Here is a 24,157-nt window from a genome sequence, read left to right as displayed (position 1 = left end):
GGCGGATTGAATCAAATTGGGTTTCAAGCTGCCCAGGGCAAATTAGAGTTGAATAGAATAGCAATGAGGCTTTAAGAAAAGATAGTGGTAGCATGTCTCTTATATCTAAAGCCAAATCTCTGGAAATGGGGAACCATTAAGATGGAAGATACAGTGAAGAGGCATGCTGGCATCAAAGGACAAGCCTTGCTCCATTTAGATGATAAAACAACATGAAGTTTTAAGCCACCCCTAAGTATTAAATAGAATGTCAGATGCTAGCACTTTCTAAAGTCTACAAAAAAACTCAACACTAGCTGCTCTTTAATCCTCAGTATATTCGAGTCATGATGGAGAGAATCTCTAAAAACATTTTACCAATTCCAAACACTGCAAGGAGATGGTTGTACAGTTCCTTCCAGATGTGTTGCTGTTAATATTAGGTAGAATATGAATTCTCACAGTTGGCTTGTCATATTTATTTTTAGTTCAGTTTAATCTTACATTCTTGTTCCGTGACTTCTTGAGTGCCTCACTGATACAATCCCTCCATTTTGAAGTAATACATATTCTAACTCTTGTGCAAGCTTAATCACTGTGTGGATTGTATTAAGTTCTTTGCCAAAGTTCTTTCCAAGCTTACAACATCATCATTATCATCATGTGATTGTCTGAACCATCCAGTGATTCCAATGAATTCCAATATGGAGGCTTTAAATCAAAACTCTTTTAAGAACTCACTTGTCAAATACAACAATATATAAACACACATAATCCTTCATCCTCTCTACCCTCTCTTCATGAATATTCTGTCTTTTCTGGGCTTTTATGACACTGATCTGTCTTGGTTCTCTTCCATCTGTGTGGCTGCTTCTTCTGTTTCTGTTGCTAGACCAACATCCATGTAAGGCTCTGTCCAGGATCCTCTTATCTTATTTCTGTACCCTTCTCTCATAGTGATCTCATCAACTCCCATGAATGCAATTATTATTTCCATATGGATTACTTCCAGATCCATATATTGAACACTAGCTACTTTCCTGTGTCCCAGTCCCCTATTCCCAGCTGCCTAATGGACATTTCAGACTGGATATGCCATATACATCTCAAACTCGATAAGTCTAAAACAAACCTCAGTATCTCCTCCCACCTTCTCCTTTCAACCCATCTCTTGTTCTAATTTCTCTAATTCTGCTGAGGTCACCATCATCTTTCCAATCACTCAGACTCACTTTATCCTCAACTCTTCCCTTTCCATCACCCATTATATCAAACCAGTAGCCAAGTCTTGTCAATTCTATTTCCACAATACCTCTTACATCCATCCCTTTCTTTCCATTCATGTGGCCCCCACCCCAGGTCAGACCTTATCACCTACAAATCAACACATGTCATTACAATAACTCCTAATAAGTCTCTCAGCTTTACTCTCCCTCTCTCCAATTCATCTGCTAATATACAGACCTGACTATGTCATTCTCTTGCTCAAAAAACTAATGGCTATACCAATCATTGGATAAAACACAAAACTTCCCAAACAAAAATTTCCAAATGAATTATACTCTAATTCCAATGTTTTAATACTTATAAGGAAAGGAGATGAAACAAGTATTATAGTATCATAGATCTAGAACAACTAAATCTGAAACTTAGATGTATATTTAAATAGATCTTTCCACATACCAAATACACACAAGAAAATTAGTTGTTCTACTCTCACTTATGAAAGAGGACTTTATAAGGTAGAGAATTTCTAGGCCTCTCCAATATAGATCAGGTAACTTTCCTACATAATTTATATATACATATGAGCATGTATATTATACATTTGTGTGTCTATATACGTATACATATATGTGAATATATCTACATATGTTTACACACATACACACCTACATATATTAAAATGTGTATATATATATATATATGTATACACATACACAATCCTCACTTTATGTAAATTTATAATACGCAAATTCAACTTTAAGTTTAAAAATCTGAAAGAAATGTTGAATGAGGAGCTGATTGAGCTGCTAGCTACAAAGATTGCAGAAGAAAAAAGAGAAGCTTCAGAATCTGAGTTCAAACCCAAAAGGTTCCCAACAAAACATTTGGCAGAAGCATTTTACTGTGTGGAGTTATTTTTTTTTTCTTGTCTTGAAAAGATGGATCCAAATACTTCAAGATTTTTAAAAGGTCAAAGACTAGTTGAGGATAATATAGCTTGCTGTTGTTAGATATATAAGGAAAAAAAGAAAGGCCATGTCCAAACTTCTCTTAATAACTTCATAAAAAAAAAGTTCTGCAGTCAACCACTAGTGATAAAGCCTAGGTGCAGTAGTTGGGGAAAGGGCAATATATTGAACACCTACCTATATTAACTTTACTGTACAGTACTGTGCACACTTTATCATTAACTTTACCTTTCATTTCATAATTATTAATCATGGTTAATATTTAAAATGTCTGTATTTTGGTATATCTTATGACTTATATAACATTATTTTGTGTATGCCTTTGTGAAGAGACTGGGTAGGAACTAATTCACATGATGTTAAAATTGCTCTATGTGGAGGTCTGCAGAAAGGTCCACTTGTGGTCTCTGTGTATATTATATGATACATGTATATGTATCATATCACAGCAATATAATTTTAGTGTTCATGGAGAAGGGAAAGCTACAAAAGAACTTCGCACTTGACAACTTCTTGACTGCAGATTGGTTGAACTTTGGTCCCTAAAGGACTCAACCTTTTTATGCCCGGAACTTTATGCCCCACTGTCCTGTTGGATATTTGTTTCAACTGGCCCATCACATGAAGCCGTGTTTCACTTTAATCTACTTTATCCTGCCCCAACCTCTCTGCTGACCTCCAATCTTGCATCTACAACTGCCTGTCAGACATCTCAAACTGGATGTCATTAGACATCTTAAACTCAATATGTCCAAAACAAAACTCATTATCTTTCTCCGTAAACTCTCCCCCACAACTTCCCTATTACGTATAGAGGGCAACAATCCTGCCCCAATCATTCTGCTGACCTCAAATCTCACATTTCCACCTGCCTTTCAGACAATTCAAACTAAATGTACAGCAGACATCTTAAACTTATGATGTACAAAATGGAGCTCCTATCTTTCCCTAGATCCTCCCTCCCTCCTACCTTCCCTGTAGACTGTAGAGAGAAACACCATCCTCCCAGTCCTTCACACTCAAAAACTAGGGGACATTCTTGATTCCTCACCATCTCTCACCATGCTTCTCCAATCTGTTGCCAAGGCCTGTTGATTTCACCTTTGCAACATCTATCAAACATATCCTCTTCTCTCCTCTGAAACTGTCACTACTATAGTACAAATCCTCATCACCTCATGCCTCGACTATTGCAAAGCCTTCTGGTGGGTCTGCTTGCCTCAAGTGTCTCCCCACTCTAATCCATCCTCTATTGATCCACTAAAATCATTTTCCTAAAGTCCAACCATATCACTCCCCTCCCCTACTCAATAAACTCAAGTTTTGTTTGTTTGTTTGTTTTTCACATAAACCCTATAGCCTCCAGGATCAAATACAAATCCTCTATCTGGTGTTCAAAGCCCTTCATAACTTATTGCCCTCCTACCTTTCCAGTGTTCTTATTTTATACCTTTTTTCCCTGCAACATACTCTTCAATGCAGTGTCACTAGCCTCCTGGCTATTCCACAGACAAGACACTCCATCTCTTGATCCAAGCATTCTCTCTGGCTAAGTCCCCAAATCTAGAAGGTTCTCCATCATCTCTATATACTGTCTTCCCCGGCTTCCTTTAAAGCTGAACTAAAAGCCCATATCTTTCAGGAAACATTTTCCAAATTCTTTTAATTCCAGAACCTTCCCTATTTCCTAACTATCCTCTATATAGCTTATTTGTGCCTATTCGTTCCTTGTCTCCTCCATTAGATCATTATCTCCGAGTGCAGAGGCTGTCTTTTGCCTCTTTTTGTATCAGCAGCACTTAGCCCAGTGCCTATCACATAGTAGGTGCTGAAATGTTGACTGACTGACTTAATCTTATTTCTATCTTTTCACTGACATCTTTGCACTACGCCCTCCTACTGTCTAATCTTACCCCTACCATGTTTTTCATCTCTGAAACCATAATCAAATCAATACTGCCATTGCACCTGGAAGGGCTCTACTCACTATCCCTACCCATTTCTCAACCACAATACTCTGCCCTGGCCTCCCTTCCTCTATTTGTGCTAACTCCTCCTGTAAGAATTCAAGTGCCTTTGCCTTTGTTTTTGAATGCCTCATCTTTGGCCCAACACTTGGAATGCACACAATAAGTGCTTAATAAATACTTTATTAATCCATTCATCTTTTATAATTTATGAAGCTCAAACAATGACCACCAAATAACAACAAAATAACAATAATAAGATATCCAAAAGACAAATTCTTGAATGATATACCTGGGAGAGGAAAAGAAAGTCTTAAGTCCATTTTTGTAGTATTTGGCACAACCTGATAACTTATACAAATAGGGTAATTTTCCTTTTTATCAAAAGAGACACAAGGGAGTCACTAGTCCAGGTTTTTGGTGAAAGTTCTTGTTGAGTGGTGGGATGAACAAGGAAGAAGGTTTAAAACCTACTTTTTTTTTTTGCAGGGCAATGAGGGTTAAGTGACATCCCCAGGGTCACACAGCTAGTAAGTGTCCAGTGTCTGAGACTGGATTTGGACTGAGGTCCTCCTGAATCCAGGACTGGTGCTTTATCCACTGTACCACCTAGCTCCCCCTAAAACCTACTTTTTTAAGGCAGTAAAAATATATTTTTGCCTTCTGGATGTGTAAAGAAAATGGACTTTGGTCTTAAGATATTAAGTATTCTATGAAATACTTTAAAATAAACACAATAAGTATGGGGTGGGGCAATGAGGGTTAAGTGACTTGCCCAGGGTCACACAGCTAGTAAATGTCATTTGTCTGAGGCCGGATTTGAACTCAGGTCCTCCTGAATCCAGGGCATGTGTGTGTGTGTATGTGGGGTGGAATGTGGGTGTAGGGAGAGATGACCAATCTATCACCTCTCCATATGTGTTGAGTAGCTAGAAGATGCAGTATGGGGAGATAAGAACCTTTTGAAGAACTGATGTTTAGTGCATTGAGACTGACCTCTTTTTTCACTGGGGTGCTATGTGCTGCTGCTGCAGAGAACTGCTCCAATGCCTGCTGATGGTCCTCCCTGAGCTGCTGTTCTGATGGCTGCTGTTGAGCCCCAGTTTGTCCCTGCTGTCCAGAGGCTTCTTGGTGCTCTGGCTCTTGGTCCTGTTTTGATTCAGAGTCGGATCCAGATTCCGTAGTCATGATTGATTGTTCTGTAAGAAAAGAAAGCGAACCCAGCCACTCAATACCATTTTTCTCTCTTCTGAAACAGAAAAGCATGAAGATGGGATGCTATATTAGATAGGGGAAAAAGAAATAATCTGAGGAAAAAGTGAAAAAATACTTAATATTCAACACCAGATTATATTTCTTTAACAATAGGCTGATCAAATTTATTAAATGCATGATAGTAATTTACTGAGGATTGTGTGCCATGAAAATTTTAAGATTAAGATGAACCTACAGGGAAAGATTACAAACTGATGAAGATGATTATGGGTTTTGTTCTTTACTAACTTTTTTGCCATAAAATAGTCGTAGCCTAATATTAAAGTAACAAATCATCATAATTAAACAATTAAAGTATATACTAAACTTCCTTTAAACAAATTTGGTGCATCAGCCATATTACTTGTTGCCTGCAAAGTACTAATATGCTGTTCCCTCCCTTTCCTCCCTGACGTGGAACTTTAGGGAGGAAATGGAGAAATAGGAAAGCCCCGCTCATACCCCAAAACTTCTTCTAATTCATCGATTTTGATTTGTGCTTGTTGAAGAATACAAAGGGTTAAAGCTTGGCTTTACTGGATAAAAGCTAGTTTGGCACAGCTTTCGACTCCTGTTCAATTGTTTTTCAAACCACTCACTTACTGTACATCTGCCTTCTTCCTACCTTCAATGGGAGTAGTACAGAGCTATTGTTGTTGTTGTATAGTTGTTTTTCAGTTCTGTCTGACTCTTCATGACACCATTTGGGGTTTTCTTGGCAGAGATATGGGAGGGGTTGGACATTTCCTTCTCCAGCTCATTTTCCAGATGAGGAACTAAGGTAAACAGGGTGAAGTGACTTGCCTGGGGTCACATAGCTTGTAAGTGTCTGAGGCTGGATTTTAACTCAGGAAGAAGAGTCTTTCTGACTCCTGGGCCAGCACACTATACACTGCTCCACTGTGCCACCTAGCCATGCACAGAGCTATTGACTCTACCCCAAAGGACTTCCCATCCCATAATCTAGGAGTGGTTAACTTGGGTCCATAAACATTTTTTTTTTAAATTTATAATTATATTTCTACTTAAGTGGTTTCCTTTGTAATCTTGCATATTTTATTTAATGAATTTTAAAACACTGTTTAAAGAAGGAATCTATGTGCTGTATTAGATTGCCAAAGGAAACCATGTCACAAAAAATGTCATCTGCCAAAAATAGATCAAGCAGTGAATTAAGACTTAGGCAGGCATGAATTGTCCCTCTGGATTTTAGGCCCTATAGATTCAAACCTAAAATATGACATGAAAGAATATTTTTAATATAACCATTGGTTTTCAGCCTCTCTTAGAGCAAGTCACTTAACCTCTCTATGCCTCAATTTGCTCATCTACAAAATTAGCTTAGATTTAATGATCTAAAAAGTCCTTTATACTTATGGACAGATGTCATCTTTCAGTCATGTTGAACTCATCATGACCCCATTTGGGTTTTTCTTGGCAAATGTACTGGAATGGATTGCTATTTCTTTCTCCAGATCATTTTCCAGATGAGGAAACTGAGGCAAACAAGGTTAAGTGACTTGCCCGGTGTCACACAGCCATTAAGTGTCTAAGGCCAGGGGCAGCTAGGTGGCGCAGTGGATAAAGCACCGGCCCTGGATTCAGGAGTACCTGAGTTCAAATCCGGCCTCAGACACTTGACACTTACTAGCTGTGTCACCCTGGGCAAGCCACTTAACCCCCATTGCCCCGCAAAAAAAAAAAAAAAAAAAGTGTCTAAGGCCAAATTTGAACTTATGAAGTAGAGTCTTCTTGATTTCAGGTATAGCACTCTATCCACTGCACCATCTAGCTGCACCTTACTTCTAGATGCTGCTATACTTCTCACTGAAGTTCAAGATTACATTAATTAGCTTTTTTGGCCACAACATCACAGTGCTGATTCATATTGACCGTGCAGTCCATTAAAATCCCCAGATCATTTTCATATAAACTAACTCCTGCCTCCCCCATCTTGAGGGAATAATTTTGTATAATTCCATTCTGTGCTAATGGTATTGGCATATTTACTTGCATATATGAAAAGGTCCATGATAAGATCAACGTGAGTAACCATTCCACTGACACAGTAATTCTTGGTATATAAGGCATTAGAGTTAATATGGCTTTATTAAACAATCTGCTTTCTCTGGATAAATGTGCCCAACTAACTAAACGTATTTAGACCAAGCCCCACAAAATGTACAAAGTTAAAGCTCAGAAGAGACAATGATTACAAAAAAGAAATAAACTCTGCCTTATATTTCATTCTCTATAAAAGGTTGTTTTCCCCTGCAAGATGTATAGTTGAGAGTAAGATCTGAGTGCATTTTTGCTACAAGAAAAGTTTTCATTCTCTTAGACAAATGGAGATGAATACTCTGGTATTTTGGAATTCCTGGCCCATGTGCATTTTGTTTTTGCATCTCTGAGACTGTATAATAAATCTACAGCTTTGAATGTAACATAAGAATTTTTAGTTATTTATGTAAAATATAACCTCTAAGAACTTTTTTTTATTTTTCTCTAGCCTTCGGAAACCTTAATGCTTGGAAACGTCCTTCGCAACAAACTAAGCAGTATTCAATAAATTCATTTTGATTCAATTTAAATATCAGTTGTATGCTTACTAAGAGCCAGACACTGTGCTAGACATAAACTGGGGGAAGGAGGAAGATATACCACACCCCTCACATCAATGACTGTAATTAATTTGATAATTTATGCCCCAATACTTTTATAAACTAGATATAAGCAACTCCTAGATGCTTTTACTGAATCAATAAATCAAAAGTATGAACTGAATATAAGGACTGAAGAGCTTCTAGCCATTGAATGGCATAGACAGTTGCTGAGTACAACTGCTGCTTGCATTGGGGCAATAGCAGTAATATACTAATTTTATAGGGGGCAGGGCTGGCCAAAAATGGGAAAACCAGCTATTACAAATGCCTCCTTAGAGGTCCCTTCCTGCTAACAAGCTGGACCACATCAAGGAGAGGATGTGTTTCAGCAGGTACATAAGAGGATAAGACTGTGCCAATGCCCTTCAGAGATTTCCCCCCCTCCCCCCCGCCCCGTGTTTTCAATCTAATGGCTCCTAATTGCCTCTGCTATAAAATTCAAACTCCAGATTGGAATTTAAAGCCCTTCATAATCTGGTTCCAATCTACCTTTCCGGGCTGATTACATGCAACTCCCTTCACACAATTTACAGTCTCATAATGATCTTTCCATTCCTCCTACACAATGTTCCATTTCCCATCTCTATGCCCAAGATGAACCCCCCATGCCTGGAATATCCTCACTTTTCACCTTAGTCTCTTAAAATTCCTAATTTCCATCAAAGCTCAGCTTAAGGGGCATCTCCTATATGAGCCCTTTCCTTATCCCCCAGATTATAAATGGTTAATATCATAAATTTGTACTTATTTTGAACATACTGTGTGTTTAGTATGAGGGTATATGTTGTTTTCCTTGATAGAATTTAAGCTCCAAGTTGGCAGAGACTGTGGCAGAAATGTTTGAGAATTAATTTACAGAGAAGAGATCCAAGAACAGGGGCAATGAACATATTCTTGCCCTCAAGTGTTCATACCTAAACATGAAAAGCAGGGGAAATAAATGAAATTTATTTTATTTATTAACATTATCTGTTTAGGAACAGGTATAGGATTTTATTGATGTAAGGAGTTTTTATTGCAGTAACTAGCTCTACCACTGCATATCAATAAGTGTTCTCTAATTTACTGTCTCAGAGGGTTAGTTGTTTTGCCACAGAGCCAGCCTCACAGCCAGGATGTTGGAGGGGTGGAACACAGACCTGCCTTCTTGACTCTAAGGCTGGTTTTTTGTCCAGTACAGCACACTGCATCTCAGAGAACTTAATACAAGCAAATGCACACAAACTCATGCATATCACTGAGACCATGAGACATGATCTCATGACTGGAAGTACAAAAAACTCAAGTCTTGAATTTATTAAATATTCATGATTTTTTTAAAAAAAGATTGATGTTGTTCATCCTTTGTTTTTGAAAAGGACCAATAGCACCACAGGGTAATGTCTTGACTCTAAGGTGAACTGGATTTAAGTGAGGCAAAGTTACACAGCCTCACTCTCTCTTCCAGAATCATGAAAGTCCAGTGGCAGGACAAAAGTCAAGACAGCTGGCAATGACCCAGGATGCAATGAATGACCTTGACATCTTTGCTTCAACTGCCTTCATAACCATTTGAACAAACTGTGCCCATCCACCCATTCTGCCCTGGGGAAGTCGTCTTCACAAGCTTCATTCACATCCATCACTCTACAGGCAGACATCCCCCTACCTTACCAACAGGTTAGAGGCCTATTGTTTACCCTCAACCTGGTTTAGCCCATATTCAGAGATGGTCTTATCAGGGTGTGGCCACTGGGCATTCTGCAGCTTCTTAGATTGACAGGAGAGAGTTGAGTGCCCTAAATTTCTATCATCCCTTAAAGAGGTCTGAGAGGGCATAATTCAATTCTGCTATCTAACTACCAACATGCCTTTGCCTTTGTCAGATAAGTTTGAATTCAATCAATCAACAAGCTTTTATCAAGCCCTTACTATGTGCCAGACAAGACTGGTCAACGGGAATACAAACAAAGAATAGTATCCCTACTCATAAGAAGCTTACATTTGAAAACAAGGATATTGAGGTAAGGCAGAGTGAGTGAAGGGAAAGTATTCTACATATCTTGGTAAATTTACTTGTGGTACAGAAATCCACCAATAATAGTATCATAAAAAGATTTCTGATGATTTTTAACCTCTCTAAACAAATGGGAGGCTTGTCACCTAGTTTCAGGTTAAAAATTCAATATGGGATTACTTTTCAAATATAATGGGGGGGGGGGGGGCGACAGCTAGGTGGTGCAGTGGATAAAGCACTGGCCCTGGATTCAGGAGGACCTGAGTTCAAAGCCGGCCTCAGACACTTAACAAGTACTAGCTGTGTGACCCTGGGCAAGTCACTTAACCCCCATTGCCTCTCAAAACAAAACAAAACAAATATAATCAAGGGCCTTCTGATTTCAAGGCTCTTTGTATGTTAATTCTTTAAAAAACAAAAACAAAAAAAGCAAGAACTGTTAATAAGAATTTCTCCAAAATTTTGACCTCAGTGCCAGGAGATTTTTCCAATGCCAGTATGAGTCTTCCCTTAATCTGTCATTTTCTATTTTGATTCTGCCTTCAGAATAACTTCACAGTTACTGCCTGTTATACATAATTTGAATCAAAATATGAAATTAAATATGGCCCAATATTTGATGACCAGATCTAGCAAAAAGCAGCATCTCAGATACTTACTATAATCATATACCTATAAATAATACTTTCAATCTATCTTAATTATTGCATTATGTAATATAGACATAGTAAATATCGTTTCCTCATGAACTGTTTTGATAAGATAAAACTTTAATCGCTTTTGATGTACTGATTGCCCCAAAATACAAACCTTTATATTTAGTAAATACCACTGGAATTAAATCTCCAATGATAGAAACCAGGAAAATTAAGAGTGCTTATTGTGCTTGTAAAAAAGTAATACTAATGCACCTGATTTATGCATACATATCTAATTCAATTTCAAAAAGCCATTCACTCTTTCTTTTTCCATTCCCATCCATCACTCTACAGGAAACAAACTGATTTTTACACCCAGTAGTCATTGTAAACACATGCCACCAAACACTGTATTTCAAAAAAAAAAAAACTTTCTTATATTTATAGTTAAGAAGTTGCATTTTAAAATACTTTTTAAATGGTTCAGTCATTGTTTTGAATTAAGCTTCCACGACATTACACAATTACGGTTCTCCTTTCTCTGACTATTCTCTCTCCTTTGTTGTGTCTTTTCATCATTAGCTTTTCTTCTTCCTTTTGAATAGTTAATTATGGCTATTTTCTAAGTCTCCCTTCAAACTTCCTTCTTTTTTCCCTTTGCACTCTACTCCTTTGAAGGAGATTGTTCATTCATGTGGTGTTAACTATCAAGTATAAGGTAAATGGCTCCCAAAATAATTTGCCCAACTCTGATCTCTTTGAAGCTCAATATTTCCAGTTGCCTACAGGCCCTCTCCATTTGAAGATCCTGCCAACATTAGAAACAGTTCAAAACTGAGCTCTCATGATCATTTCCTTTATACCATTTTTATCATGTCAATTTCCTAAATGACCAAAATTGCTCAACTTTTCCATTTACTTGAGTTGGCTTTTAGGACCCTTTACCAAATTGTACCCATTCAACCTTTTTATTTATTTCCTATGCAATAAAAAAGGCTTTTTATTTCATTAAAAAAAAAACAATCTGAATAGGTTATGGCCCCCCAAACATGATATGCTCATTTGCTTTACTTTGTGCAACCCACATTAAGACCATTTCACCCAGTCCAAGATTTGAATGGGCCCAAGCCATTAACATGAGAGCAGGGAAGGTGGATCAAGTTGATGAACTCTAAAGTCCCAATCACCACCTGAACCCCAAGGAAAATGTTAAAGGGGAATATCAAGAACTAGAACTTCAGTTTATAGTCAATAAGTTTATATTTATTCAGTTTATAGTCAAAGGCAGTTTTAAGAAGAAATCAAAACTATCTATACTCATATAAAAATGTTCTAAATCACTATTGATTAGAGAAATGCACATTAAAACAATTCGGAGATACCTACTTCACACTTATCAGATTGGCTAATATGACAGAAAAGGAAAAATGACAAATATTGGAAGTGATGTGGAAAAATTGGGATGCTAATAATGCACTACTAATGGAATTGTGAAGTGATATAACCATTCTGAGAACAATTTGGAACTATGACCAAAGGCCTATAAAACTGTGCACGCCCTTTGACCCAGCAATACCACTACTAGGTTTGTATAGCAAAGAGATCAAAAGAAAAGGAAAAAAGTCCTATGTGTCCAAAAGTATTTATAGTAGCTCTTTTTTCTGTGGCAGCATAAAATTGGACATAAAGGGGATGCTCATCAATTGAGGAACGACTGACCAAGTTGTGGTAAATGATTGTGATGAGTACTATTGTGCTACAAGAAACAATGGGCAAGATACTTTCAGAAAAACCAAGACTTACATGAACTTATATAAAGTGAAGTAAGCAGAATCAGAACATCATACACAGAACAGCAATATTGTACAATGATCAACCATGGCTGACTCTGCTATTCTGATCAATACAATCTGAGACAATTCCAAAGGACTTATGAAAAATGCTATCCACCTCTGGAGAAAGAACTGATAGAGTCTGAACACAGATCAAAGCATAATTTTTTTCACTTTCTTTACCTTTCTTGCTTTTTTTTTGCTAACGTGACTAATACATGCATGATTTCATGTATATAATTAATATCACATTTCTTGCCTTCACAATGGGTGAGCGAGGCATTGGAGGGAGGGAAAGAATTCAGAATTTTTTTTAAATAAACATTAAAAGTAAATAATTTTTTTTTTGCAGGCAATGGGGGTTAAGTGACTTGCCCAGGGTCACGCAGCTAGTAAGTGTCAAGTGTCTGAGGCCAGATTTGAACTCAGGTACTCCTGAATCCATGGCCGGTGCTTTAACCACTGCACCATCTAGCTGCCCCCATAAATAATTTTTTTTAAGAGTTAGGACTTGGGAGGAAGTGCACCAGGAAACAAAAGTATTGAGACCAGAAAAAAGAGGTGGTTTATTCTGAGTACGTGGAAAGTAAAACATGCAGGATAGAGAAGAATTATATAAGAAGAGAGGGCTTCAGGACTTGACCCAAGACCTAGTTAAGTTTGAGATATTAGTTAAAGGTGAAAAAGTTAAAATTAATTTCAGGGAAAAAAAAGACACAAACAGCTAAAAGATCGGGCTAGAGAGCAATGGTTTCCAAAATGGTTCCATGGCTGGACTCTAAGGGGTATGTGATCAACCAATGGGAGGGTGGGAAGATGGGTTAGCTCTCATTCTTCCCACAGCAGGGATTGCTTCCAACACAACCATACCTACCCTTAGGTCCCAACGCATCCCAACTCTACCCCTTCTCCTTACTATGTAAGCTTAGCAACACTATCTTGCCTCCCCTCCTGCTTCTGAACCAAGCATCAGGCCCTCAGCACAGCTATAAACTAACCTCCTCCTAGTGGCTACTGCAGTAGATGCCTGGAGAAGAGGTTCCTCTTCTCAAACTTTTAACTAGATGAGTAATCAAAATTATCTACAAAAAATTGAGATGGCTCAGAGATGAGCATATTTCATGCAGCTCCATTCAGACTGATGGAGGGTTAACTGTAGAATTTCCTTATGTCTTCAGAAATTTACAATTTTAATTTTCTCTGCCTAATTTTTACTTACTTTCCCTGCTAATTTTCTGGATGTCTTATTCCCTCTGTCTTGGTTTTTATTAAGGAAAGGATTTTGTCCATTCTAGCTAGGACCAGTAGTTCTCTGGAGGAAGTCAACTGTCCCAGACAGTGGGTTAGGACCAGTGGCAGCAAGACTAATTATTTAAATAATCCTCTCAGTAGGTAAGGACTTGGAATTCAGAGGAAGAAGTTATTCTTAGCTTTCTACAGACTAAGAATGAAAGAATGAAAGGATGATGGTTCCAAAGGTAGCATTTGCAAGTGTCAGTAGAACCACAGAAGAATTCTCAGTCTGATTTAACTAGAAGATAGTCATCAGCATGCATTTGAGACTTTTCTCTCTTTCAGACAGATTTATTTTAAACAAATTATGTGAAAGCTGAAAAAAAATTCAACCTTCATGGTTCCCACTTTTAAAAAAGGTCATCTCAAACTCCCAATAAATAATTGCCTCACTAAGCCAGTTTCTATGTTTAAAATCAAACTGTTTTCTATAGCTGACAGAAAAAAACCTCTCCAGATGCTATAAGAAAATAATTGTGAAATGTAAATCTGTACCATTTATGTGCAAAAGAAAGAATTCATAAGTAAGCAATGTCACTTTTCAATTTTGGCACAAATGGATTTTATTTATATTGTCTTCTTGCCAAAGAAAGTAAAATGACCAAAAGGAAAAGAACATGGATTTATTTCATTTATTTCCCACATAAGTAACTTCATGGGGGAGGTGAGACTCATAAAATCCCATCAATGTTATCTAAGTCTGAGTCTTTTTTGAATTTTTAACATAAATAATGAAGAAATTCCTTTTCCTAGAAACTTGCCTTGCCTTTAGGATTCCCATGGGTTGGTTTAAAGGAAAAGGCAGTGGCTTGGTCATTTGCAAGGATGGGAGGAAGGGAGGGGGGGACAGACAGAGAGACAGAGACAGAGACAGAGACAGAAACACAGAGACAGAGAGAGGAGGAGGGTGGGTTAGTCAGTTGAAGCTGAAGAATTTCAATGCAATTGACAATGCAAACTGTCTCTTTGAACATAAAGCTCTCATTTACTTTGTTGGAATGGCCATAGCTAATTATTTCTCAAAGGGAAAGAGGCATCTATTTAACTTGGGCTTTATATAACCTCAATATTATCTAGTAATTGCATTTTCATAGGTAAAAAGGTTGCATGTATATGACTATGAGGGTGACATGATATAGCTTAGGTTATAAACACATTCTAATACAAAAATAAGACAACCAAATATGATATAATTAATCAACCAAAAATGTTTATTAGACAATTACTATGCTCCTAACACTGTGAAGATAGAGGAATGATAAACCTATAGAGTATTACAAATATGTATAATACATGTAAACAACTTGGAAAGCATTGAGATGGTACATTTAATAAGGGAGGGAATCTTAGATCATAAGTTCTCAAGACCAAAGCAAGGGTCCTAAACTGTCACAGGGGAAGCAACAAGTTGCTCTTGTGATGATGTAAGAAAACAGAGGGAAGATGGGGCAGCTAAGTGGCACAGTGGATAGAGCACCGGCCCTGGAGTCAGGAGTACCTGAGTTCAAATCTGGCTTCAGACACTTAACACTTATTAGCTGTGTGACCCTGGGCAAGTCACTTAACCCCAATTGCCTCACTAAAAACAAACAAACAAACAAAAACAGTAAGAAGAGATAAAGACTGGTTAGAAAGTGTCAAACAGGTTTGCTTGCCTATAAAATAGAACGCATAACAGTAATGTGGCAGGTGACCCAAAGGCTAAAGAATCTAAGGGTAGGTGGGGGGCATATATAGAAGATCATTAGCATTTCAAAAAATTCTTTCAATGAATGAATTTACAAGTGCCATTAATTAAGCCTAATGGTTTGGATATACTTTTTCAAATCCTTATAATTCATTCAAAAGCATTTATTAAGTAGCACATTGCTAGGCACTGTCATAGTTGGTAGCAATACAAAACCAAAAAGAGAACAGTCCTTGCCTTCAAGAAGAATGGTTTTCCCCATATAGTAATTTGTACATAACAAAAAGTCAATAAAATATATTAAAAGTAACTACAGGGGCAGCTAGGTGGCACAGTGGATAGAGCACTGGCACTGGAATCAGGAGTTCCTGAGTTCAAATCCGGTCTCAGACACGTAACACTTACTAGCTGTGTGACCCTGGGCAAGTCACTTAACCCCAATTGCCTCACTAAAAAAAAAAAAAAAAAAAGTAACTACAAAGCAATCAAGTGGGGAGAGAGCACTCAACAACTAGAGAAAATGGGATAGAGCATATATAGGAGATGATGATTGCAAAAAACCTTAAAGGAAGCTAGAGACTTGAAGAAGCAGAGGTGAGAATGGAAAGAATTCTAGGAAAAGGGGATGGCTTGTGGAAAGGCATGGGGGGAAGGGAGATGAAATCCTGTAAACAGAGAACAGAAAATAAAGAAGTTTAACTGGATTATAAAGTCCATGAGAAATATGAATATGAAATCAGTTGGGGAAGGGGTAAGAATATGAAAAGCTTTAAATGTCAAACTGGAATTTTTATTTTATTCTGGAGGCAAACAGAAATCAATGGAACTTCCTTAGGAGGACAGTGACAAGGATAGACCTGGTTTTAGAAGCTATATGAAAGATGAATTGGAAAGTGTAGGTACTCCATAGACTAATTAGAAGGATACAAAATAATCCAGGCCTAGCATGGTTATGTTGTGACTAGAGAGGAGACAGATGAGAAGGCTGTTTTGCAGGAGAATTCATAAGAATTGAACTTGATAAGGAAGACTAAAATAATTGAAAGTAATTTTGAGGTTGTAATTTTAACTGGGAAAATGGTGGTACCTGCAACAGAAAAAGGGATGGGTTTTAGAGGAAAGATAATAAGTACTGTTTTGGACATACTGTGTTTGAGGTATTTATGAGATTCCCAGTTGGATAGACCTATTGGACAGTTATTGATATAGCCCTGAAGGTCAAGAGACAAACAAAGGATAATACATCTAGGATACATCTAGGAGTAATTGGTATAGGGAAGATGATAGTAGCAAGGTAACATGCTTACTGAGAGAGGGTATATATAGTGAAAAAGAAACCCAAGACAAATCATTGTAGGACACCACAGACTACCTGCTCCATATAAGAGGATACAGCCAAGGAGACTGCTGAGTTTCCGAATAAGTAAGAAGACAGCCATTAAAAATCAGTTTCATGAAAATCCAAATTGTGCTGAACAATGACAAATGCTCTTAATAAAATCATGGAACCCATAGAAGCATTGCTCAATGACCATAAGAAAACCCACATAACACTTTGATTTCAGAAGGTTCATTCCTGCTGGAAAAGGTAGTAAAATAAAAGGAATTATGTCCTTTAATGCAATGCCACAGAGATAAAAGTGTATATATTTGTTCCCCTTCAACCCTTCTATCTCAAAATCTATTCTTTACTTTTTGTTGTTGTTTTTGTTGTTTGTTTTTTTGTTTTGTGGGGGCAATGAAGGTTAAGTAACTTGCCCAGGGTCACACAGCTATTAAGTGTCAAGTATGTGAGGCCACATTTGAACTCAGGTCCTCCTGAATTGAGGGCTGGTACTTTATCCACTGTACCACCTAGCTGCTCCCTATTCTTTACTTTTTCCAGATGGCTTGGGACTGATGAAGGGATCAGGTAGATAAAAGGCAAGAAGAAAGGCAGCAGAAAGGAAATATGGGAATGATTTTTTAAAAAATTGAACATACACATCATACTTCATGTCTATTTGCTTTTCTTTTTTAGAAAACCTCTTGGAATCTATAAAGCAAAAGTCAAAGAGAAAAAAAAAACTGGAGGAAGGATACAGATGAAAATAGAAACATTTTTGGAGGCAGAAGCAAAGAGGAATTGCCAACATAGAAAATCAGATCGGTTACAATAAATGAAAGTGAAAAGGAGTCAGAAAGACTGGAAGAATATTAGTCCAAGGACAGAAAGGTAAAGATTACAACAACAACAACAACAACAACAAAACAGAGGAATAGGATAATTGGAAGGGATGCTAAAGCATAGAGAAACTATTTACCAATATAAAATAGACCAATACACAAATTAACCAATATACAATTGACCAATATAAAAACGCTTTAAAGACTTGTGGTTATTAGAGACTACTTCCATTCTTATTGCTAGAATAAAGCAGAGTATAGGAAAGAAAACCCATCAATATATCAGGGATGTAGTCAAAAGAAGGGGTGAACATCTGGTTAACAATATGATGTTTGTGAATGGGTTTGGGATTTTTGTACCACAGCTTAAAATATAGGAATCATGTGCCCTAACCAGGGAAAGAGGAAATCTGTAATATGAGCTGGATTCTTTTAAAAGTATTGGTATGAAGTAAATCTAATCAAAAGGGCTTTAAAATTAAAAATACTGGAGAGCAAGGGGTAGGGAGGCGGAGTTAGAAATGCCAAGTTATATATAACAAGCTAGATATCACTACATATAAGAAGAAAAATACCAAGAAAAACATCAAGAAATTCACAGGATATAAAATCAAAGAAAAGATGCAGGATGCAAATTGGGAATCTCCCAAGAACTATGTTGCAAAGACACAAAGAAACAATGGGGCTGAAGGTTGGTTGGGGCATGTAGGTTCTCTAAAGAGACCAATGTGAATAAACAGGGAACCCATCAATGGAACTAATTTTAAAATCGAGATAGACAGAAGATTGAAGCAAGGGCAGGCAACAGAGGATGTATACAAAGATGGGGCACAGTTCTGTAAAAAATAGTGTCAGAAGCATTGAAGCTGAGAATTTGCTGAAGCATGGCCAAGAATGCTAATGGCAACAAGATGATGTTTTTAGTTAGACTGAGGAAAAGTACATTTAAAATGGACAGCAGCACTAGTCAGGGTGAATGGGATGAGGAAGAGAAGGCAGGACTGCTCAATCCTCCTTTTGTTTTTGTTTTCTCCAACAAGGGAAATGATCACTGGAGTAGAAAAGACAATGTATAAAGAATACCATGTGTAAAGTATTAGCAGTCAGTGAGTTTGATTTCTATTTCTGCCCAAATTGTATTACAGATCATTAAAATGACAGGTAGGGAACATGTAGAAGAGGAATCATGTTCACAAAAATTAGCATGATTTCAACAAGACCAGGTTAGACTAGCCTTATTTCCCTTTTTTTAAAAAAATAAGGTGCTTAGGTTGATAAGATCAGAAGAATATTATAGATAGCTATACATTTTATCAAAGAATTTGACAAAAATCTATCATCATTTTTGTGGAAAACATGGAGAAAAATATTGTAGATAGCCACACATTTTATCAAAGAATCTGACAAAAATCTATCATTATTTTTGTGGAAAGGGTTAGACACCAGATGAGTAAATTTGAAAGAAGTTGGAACTGCAGAGTCAATAAGTAGTCATTTAGAGGTCAACGATCAACTTGGAAAGATTTCTCCAATGAAGTACCTCAGGGTTCTGTCCTTGGCCTTGTGCTAGTTAACTTTTTTCTTTTTCTTTTTTTTTTTTTTTTGCCAAGAACAGGGACTAAGAAATGAATGTCATGCTTATCAAATTAGCACAAAGCTAGGAGGAAGCTAATATAACAGGCAGATAGATGCTGTGTTAGAGTGGAGAAAAACAAATTCAAATTTGTCCTCATTCACTTATTAGCTATGTGACCCGTGGCAGGCAAGTCACTTAATTTCTCTCAGTCTCAGTTTCTTCATCTGTGAAATGGGGATAATAATAGCACCTCCCTCCTAGGATTGTTGTGGGGATAAAATAATATTTGTAAAGTGTTTTACAAACCTTAAAGCACTATATAAATGCTAGTTATTATTATTATTGTTATAATAGATGATAGAGTTGGTACACAAAAATACCACCAGTCTAGAAAGGTGAATATTAATGAAGATAAATGTAAACTCTTACACTCGGGTCTAAAAAGCCAATTTTACATATACATCATAAGTAAGGGCAAGTTAAAGGCTGCATTTGTCTGAAAAAGACCTGGGGTATTAACAGCCAGAAAGAAGGTAGTCATTTATCTAAATAAGACATTGGGCCCTCTCTGATCTATTAGCAGGAATACAAAGAAATTCCAAACAAATTTCATTAGGAGGCTCAATTAAAGTAAATTAAAAAATGCATCACCCCCGAATTACTACAAAGTAAAACTATACTGACTAGAGGGAGTATATCTTCATTTGTAATCCAAGAAAAATCTGTGATTTGGTGCAATTTTATTCTCTATGATGAGAGAGCTATGATATGTCTCATGAGGAAGAAAAGCTGTACTTGGAACCAAGAAGCCCTAGAAGCCTCTGACATTTAATGGCTACAGTTCCCTTAGACAATTCACTTCACCTTTATTTGCTCAGGCAATTCTCTGACTACAATGCAGAGAAGGTGCTGTCCTGCAGTGTTAGAATCCATTTTCTCATGGTGGGTTCCCTATACCACCAAAATCACAAATTGAGCCCCTGTTTCTATGATAATGAAAAAGAGGGTAAGATGCCAATTACATGCTCTTGGGACCCCTGCATGAGCCCTTCACATATGTTATAGTCAGCATCCTAATACAGAAAGAAGAACAACCACCTTTCCTTAGCAGAGGAAGGAGTTTGCTAAAGACTGCATTAACTACTTCCCTCTACTAAAGAGCTATTAAGGGCCCTGGAGTAGAAATTTACTAGGGATTCTACCCGAGAGACTGAAAAAATAAAGACAATTTTTATAACTTTCTCTCTCTAGGAAGAAGTTTACATATGCTGATAAACTGCCTCATTTTTGCAAAAAAAGTTTTTCTTTAAAAAAAACAGCAGAAAAAGAAAAAGAAAGAAAAAAGAAAAAACAGCAAAGAAACAATTTTGTTTGTAAGCGCAAAAACAAAAAGATGCATTTTTCATGTTAACCGATAAATAATTTACAAAATTAAATAATATATAATATTATAACAAGCCACTATATAATTACTCTTAAAAATTTCACTGACACCAAATGCCAGAGTATAGAAACGTCCAATATTCCTCTAACACCAGAAATGCTTGGTTTCATCACACTAGTACATTTCAAAAGCCAAGAGAGTCAGCAGGTTCCTGGGGAAAAGGGAAGGTTAGGAAAGCTTTCAAAGGAGCCAAAAGTAGATCATTTAAGGAGATTGTATATAAATGAAGACCACTACTTCTAAAAGAGGAAAGTCTGACTCAGCAAAGTTGGGAGGAAATTGACTAAATTCTATTCCATGGACATCTGTGTTGATCCAGGAAGAACTTTACACCGTGAAGATTGAGTAGTTTTGTTTCTGTGGCCCCTGAAGCAGGAAAGAAAGTCAAGGACACAAAAAAAGATGCAGGTTTTAGTTACAAACATAAATATAGATTTCAAGAAGCATTTAAATTTTTAATTGGTAAATCACATACTATCTACAATGTTAAAAATCTCTCAGTTTCACATGGAGAGCAATAGTTGATTTCACTCTGAAAAAATTTAATTTTGTAGTTAGTAACACTAGCTCCAACCTTCCCAAAACACAAATCAAAAACAGATATTGATGCATCACCAATAAAAAAGATTTTTTAAAAGTTATATGTCTCTAAAATTAAAAAAAATCTTTTAAATTTACAGGATGTAAATTTTATTATTTTATTATATGAATATGTTATTGTTAGTCATTTTTCAGTCATGTCCAGCTCTTTGTGACCCTGTTTGGGGTTTTCTTGGCAAAGATACTGGAGTGATTTGTTATTTCTTTCTCCAGTTCATTTTACAGGTAAGGAAACTGAGGCCAACAAAGGTTGTGACTTGCCCAGGATCACACAGCTAGTAAGTGTCTAAGACCAGATTTGAACTCAGGAAAATGAGCCTTCCTAATTCCAGGCCCAGCATTCTATCCACTGAATGACCTAGATGCCCATATGTATATGAGAACCAAAGTAATAATAGATTAAATAGGTTATCCTCCAAAGACAGTAAGTTGACAGCCTGGTTGACTCCTCCACAGTAAGGCATTTGTTGTTGTTGTTTGTTTTAGTTTTAGTCTTCAACTTTTTGTGGGTTTTCTTGACAAAGATACTGTGATGGTTTACCATTTCCTTCTCCAGTGCATTTTACAGATAAGGAAACTGAGGCAAATGGGTTTAAGCAACTTGCCCAGGGTCACACAGCTAACAGGTGTCTGAGACCAGATTTGAACTCAGGAAGGAGAGTCTTCCTGACTCCAGGCTTGGCACTCTATCCACCACACCACCTCGCTGCCCTACTGCTATCACACAGAGGTTTTATGCTCCCCAAAGGAGTTTCAACAAATAATCTATAAAGTTTTTTTTTCTAATATCAGGATTAACTCATCAAAGTCTAGAATTTCTAGAAGAGTGTATTTGTACTTCATGTATGTATATGCATTTCGTTTATGTGTCTGTACATGGGGAATAGAGGAGATACTATTAACAGAAACACAAATAGAAATGAACTTCTAGGGCTCTTTACAGACTTGAATACAATGGCATATTATCAGGATAATAAAAAGTTATGATTCTTCATCAATCCCTTGATGAATGAGCCCTAAAACCATTATGATAAGAATGCTACAGAGGAAAAAGCTCACGAGTCATTGCATATTTTTCATTCTTCAGTAATTTTTCATTTTCTGTAGGGATTTTAATAGAAAACAACATCAAGGGAATTGTGAGATTTAAAATTGGATATTAGATCATAAATCTCCCCTACTTAACCCTTCCCTTAATTCATCTCCCAGACTAGTAAATGGAAGAAGCTTCTGGTTTTCTAGATAGAGCCTTTATTGTATATAAGGTGTTGTTGATTAGAAGGATAGGAAAACAGAAATACAGTACAAATCGTCTTAAATCTAGGCTGTCTATATTCCTTATAAAAACTCACCAAACCGATTTAGGCCACCTTTGGAGTGAGTCAGACCGTCTGTGCCGCGCCGCCCGGAGTCCCGCCAAGCCGGCAAAAAAAGCTACTCCCGTTCTCCCCACCCCGGAAGTCAAAAAAACCCGGCAGGCAGTCTGACATGCGCAGCAGGCGCACTGTACCTGGCAGGCAGTCTGACATGCGCAGCAGGCGGACTGTACCCGGCAGGCAGTCTGACATGCGCAGCAGGCAGACTGTTCATCTCCTCCCCAAAAGGGTGGTCCTTGAAAAACTGGCGTCTTTCACTTATCCTAACCGACTGTTAAAAACTTTCATATTTTACCACATTTCCCCCCTTTGCTTCCTCAAGAAACGGAATGTTTCCTTGATGGAACAGTAAAAAGAATATAATAACTTTTGCTGACTAATAATATGCGAACAACAATACAGAAAAGGAAGAGAGGAAAGTTTTGTCCAGAGGGGCGATTTTTTTTTTTTCCTCATGAACCGACGCTTTGACATTAGTCTTGCAAAGGGAGAGCCTCTGCAGAGAGTACATGTTACAGATAGTATATAACAGAAAGGAGATAGTAAAAGCTAATAAAGCAAAACAGTTCATATAAAGTCTCTGAGTTCTCTTGTCTTCTTGAAGTGGTAAGATGTCATCAGGAGGAAACTGGATTCTGGTCTGGAAAACTGGATTCTGGACTCTGGTCTGGAAAGCTGGATTATCTTCTTTAACTGTTTGAATTGCTGTATTTTTAAAACCTTAGCATAGCATTGTCAATGATCAAATTAATAAATTCCATTACATTCCCTCCTTTATATGGTTAGACTTGTAATAGAGGGTTGAGGTAGTTATGCAATGTGTAACACTTTTTACCACCATGTGTCTGGATCAAAGCCAAATTTAGTATGTGTTCATGACACCTGAAAATGTTATGGAAAGGTTATCATACCATATCTCATGGTTCTGAGACAGCCAGTGATTGTGCTAGGCCACAGGTGAATTCAACTGAGTGAGATAAAAAGATAAATAAGTTCAGTTAAATTAGGTTAAATTAGGAGGGAGAGAGGATGAATACTGGACTGTGCCTAGTAATTGTGCTCTACATAGTCACCATCATAAGCAAACCATGGACTTACGTATACCTGTCTCTCCTTTTGTTGCACATATATTCTCTCCAGGGCCTGCGTCAGAGTTCACAGCAAGTTAGTCTCTGAAATGATAAGTTTCCATATTTCTGAAATCTCATTAATTTCACCAAAGACAATATGATGGTAAAAATGTGTGCTATGCTGCATAACTGAGAATATATTAGTGATATATACAATAATTCCAAACCATACCCAGAGTATAATGACATATAAATAATAAACGAATGTAAATAGCTGATTATATTAGACATTGTTACATAATCTTCTTTTAGACATTATTACATAATCTTCTTTTAGCAAGTAGACCACATCATCTTATACATGAATTCTCTGGTATAACAGTAGCAGATACTTAAAGTGGTGATTAATTCATCAAAAAGA

General features: G+C 37.1%; 1 protein-coding gene across 32 annotated transcripts in view; it reads right to left on the bottom strand.

The window, feature by feature from the left end:
* Window positions 1-24,157, bottom strand: part of EPB41L3 (erythrocyte membrane protein band 4.1 like 3) — a 312,011-nt gene that overhangs the window by 109,264 nt on the left and 178,590 nt on the right. For 30 of the 32 annotated variants that reach the window (XM_043978240.1, XM_043978215.1, XM_043978221.1 and 27 more), the window contains exon 2: window positions 5,138-5,340. In XM_043978240.1, the coding sequence (XP_043834175.1) occupies window positions 5,138-5,329 (192 nt within the window). In that variant the 5' untranslated portion in view covers window positions 5,330-5,340. The remainder of the gene's footprint in view (window positions 1-5,137; window positions 5,341-24,157) is intronic. The other 2 variants (XM_043978256.1, XM_043978277.1) reach the window with 1 other exon arrangement.

The sequence above is a fragment of the Dromiciops gliroides genome, chromosome 1, assembly GCF_019393635.1.
Source record: "Dromiciops gliroides isolate mDroGli1 chromosome 1, mDroGli1.pri, whole genome shotgun sequence".
Lineage (NCBI taxonomy): Eukaryota > Metazoa > Chordata > Mammalia > Microbiotheria > Microbiotheriidae > Dromiciops > Dromiciops gliroides.
Note: the sequence above shows the minus strand (reverse complement) of the source record. Positions and strands in the feature narration are given on the sequence as shown.